Source organism: Merops nubicus, unplaced genomic scaffold (genome assembly GCF_000691845.1).
Source record: "Merops nubicus isolate BGI_N331 unplaced genomic scaffold, ASM69184v1 scaffold31642, whole genome shotgun sequence".
NCBI classification, from domain to species: domain Eukaryota; kingdom Metazoa; phylum Chordata; class Aves; order Coraciiformes; family Meropidae; genus Merops; species Merops nubicus.
Window position 1 is genome coordinate 3,385 of NW_008594789.1, and position 1,377 is coordinate 4,761.

The 1,377-nt window shown below is 63.0% G+C and overlaps 1 protein-coding gene across 1 annotated transcript in view; it reads left to right on the top strand.

Moving 5' to 3' along the window:
- The window catches only part of LOC103768721 (lysyl oxidase homolog 4-like), a gene marked incomplete at its 5' end in the record, with an annotated part of 4,452 nt that extends 3,378 nt beyond the window's left edge, over nt 1-1,074 (top strand). Inside the window, 4 exon segments of the mRNA XM_008935876.1 lie at nt 85-351; nt 448-584; nt 789-900; nt 1,004-1,074. Of these exon segments, the coding sequence (XP_008934124.1) occupies nt 85-351; nt 448-584; nt 789-900; nt 1,004-1,074 (587 nt within the window).
- Between the last annotated feature and the right edge of the window lie 303 nt (nt 1,075-1,377).

The window sequence follows — 1,377 nt, forward strand, 5'->3', positions numbered from 1 at the left end:
CAGGGTCTGCCCCGTCCCTGTGCCAGGCAGGACGTGGTGGCACCTGGCCCGCAGAGGCTGGCCCGCCCGGGGTAATTAGCAGTGTCCGGATGGGCACTGTCATTACGGCTTTATTTGGCTTCAAGGCTGTAATTTGCTCAGAGCCTCTGGGTGCTGCCTGCTCCCCAGGGCGGCTGGGCTGGTCACGTGCCCCTGGGCACGGCCCCGGCCCCATGCTCAGCCCCTGTCCCCACAGGCACTTCCACAGCATTGAGGTCTTCACCCACTATGACCTGCTGACGCTCAACGGCTCCAAAGTGGCCGAAGGGCACAAGGCCAGCTTTTGCCTGGAGGACACCAACTGCCCCGCCGGTAGGTGCCAGCTGCAGAGCTGCCAGTGATGCCCCTGCCCTGCTCCCCAAGGGAGGCTCTGCCCATGCCCTCCCTCACCTCCCTTCCTCCCCACAGGTCTGCAGCGACGCTTTGCCTGTGCCAACTTTGGGGAGCAGGGAGTAAGCGTGGGGTGCTGGGATACCTACCGCCATGACATCGACTGCCAGTGGATCGACATCACTGACGTGCCTCCGGGCAGTTACACCTTCCAGGTATGTGGACAGAGTGGCAGAGGAGGCACCAAGCCGTCAGAGCTCAGGTGCCCTTCACAGGCACTAGCAGCACCCCTTACCCTGCACATCGGGGGTGCTGCTCTGCATCCCACAGTGCATGCCACAGCCCTGCCTGGGCAAGGCGTGGCAGTACTCTGGATGGGGACCAGCAGTTCCCCCAGACCTGCCTCTTGCCCTCCCCAGGTGGTTGTGAACCCCAAGCATGAGGTGGCCGAGTCAGACTTCTCCAACAACGTAATGCGGTGCCAGTGCAAGTACGACGGGCAGCGCATCTGGATGCACGGCTGTCACACAAGTATGGAGGCACAGGAGCAGAGGGGTCACATTGGGCAGGGTGGAGGGAAGTGATTTGGGCTAGGGGTGCCACAGCTCCTCACCCATGCCATCACTGTCTCCAGGTGATGCCTACGGCGCTGACGTGGTGAGCGATCTGGAGCGACGGGAGCGCCTGGCCAACAACCTCGTGTGACCCCTTGGCATCGGCACACTCCCAGCAGCACCCAGGGGCAGCTTGGTACCTGTGCCCCGGTCCCTGCGCCCTGGCATCACCAGACTAAGCTCAGGGACTCAAAGACTCATGTACCTATTCATGCTGCTGCAGAGGATGGAGACAAGCACCTGGTCCAGGGGGGAGCACCCAGGGTGCCTAGCATTGTGTGGCCACCAGGATCTGCGAGAGGGGCCTGGGTACCACAGCAACCCCCACCTGTGTGGCTCTGGTGACCCCCAGGATGACTACCTCAGCCTGCCCACCTGGATCTCATGACCCAGC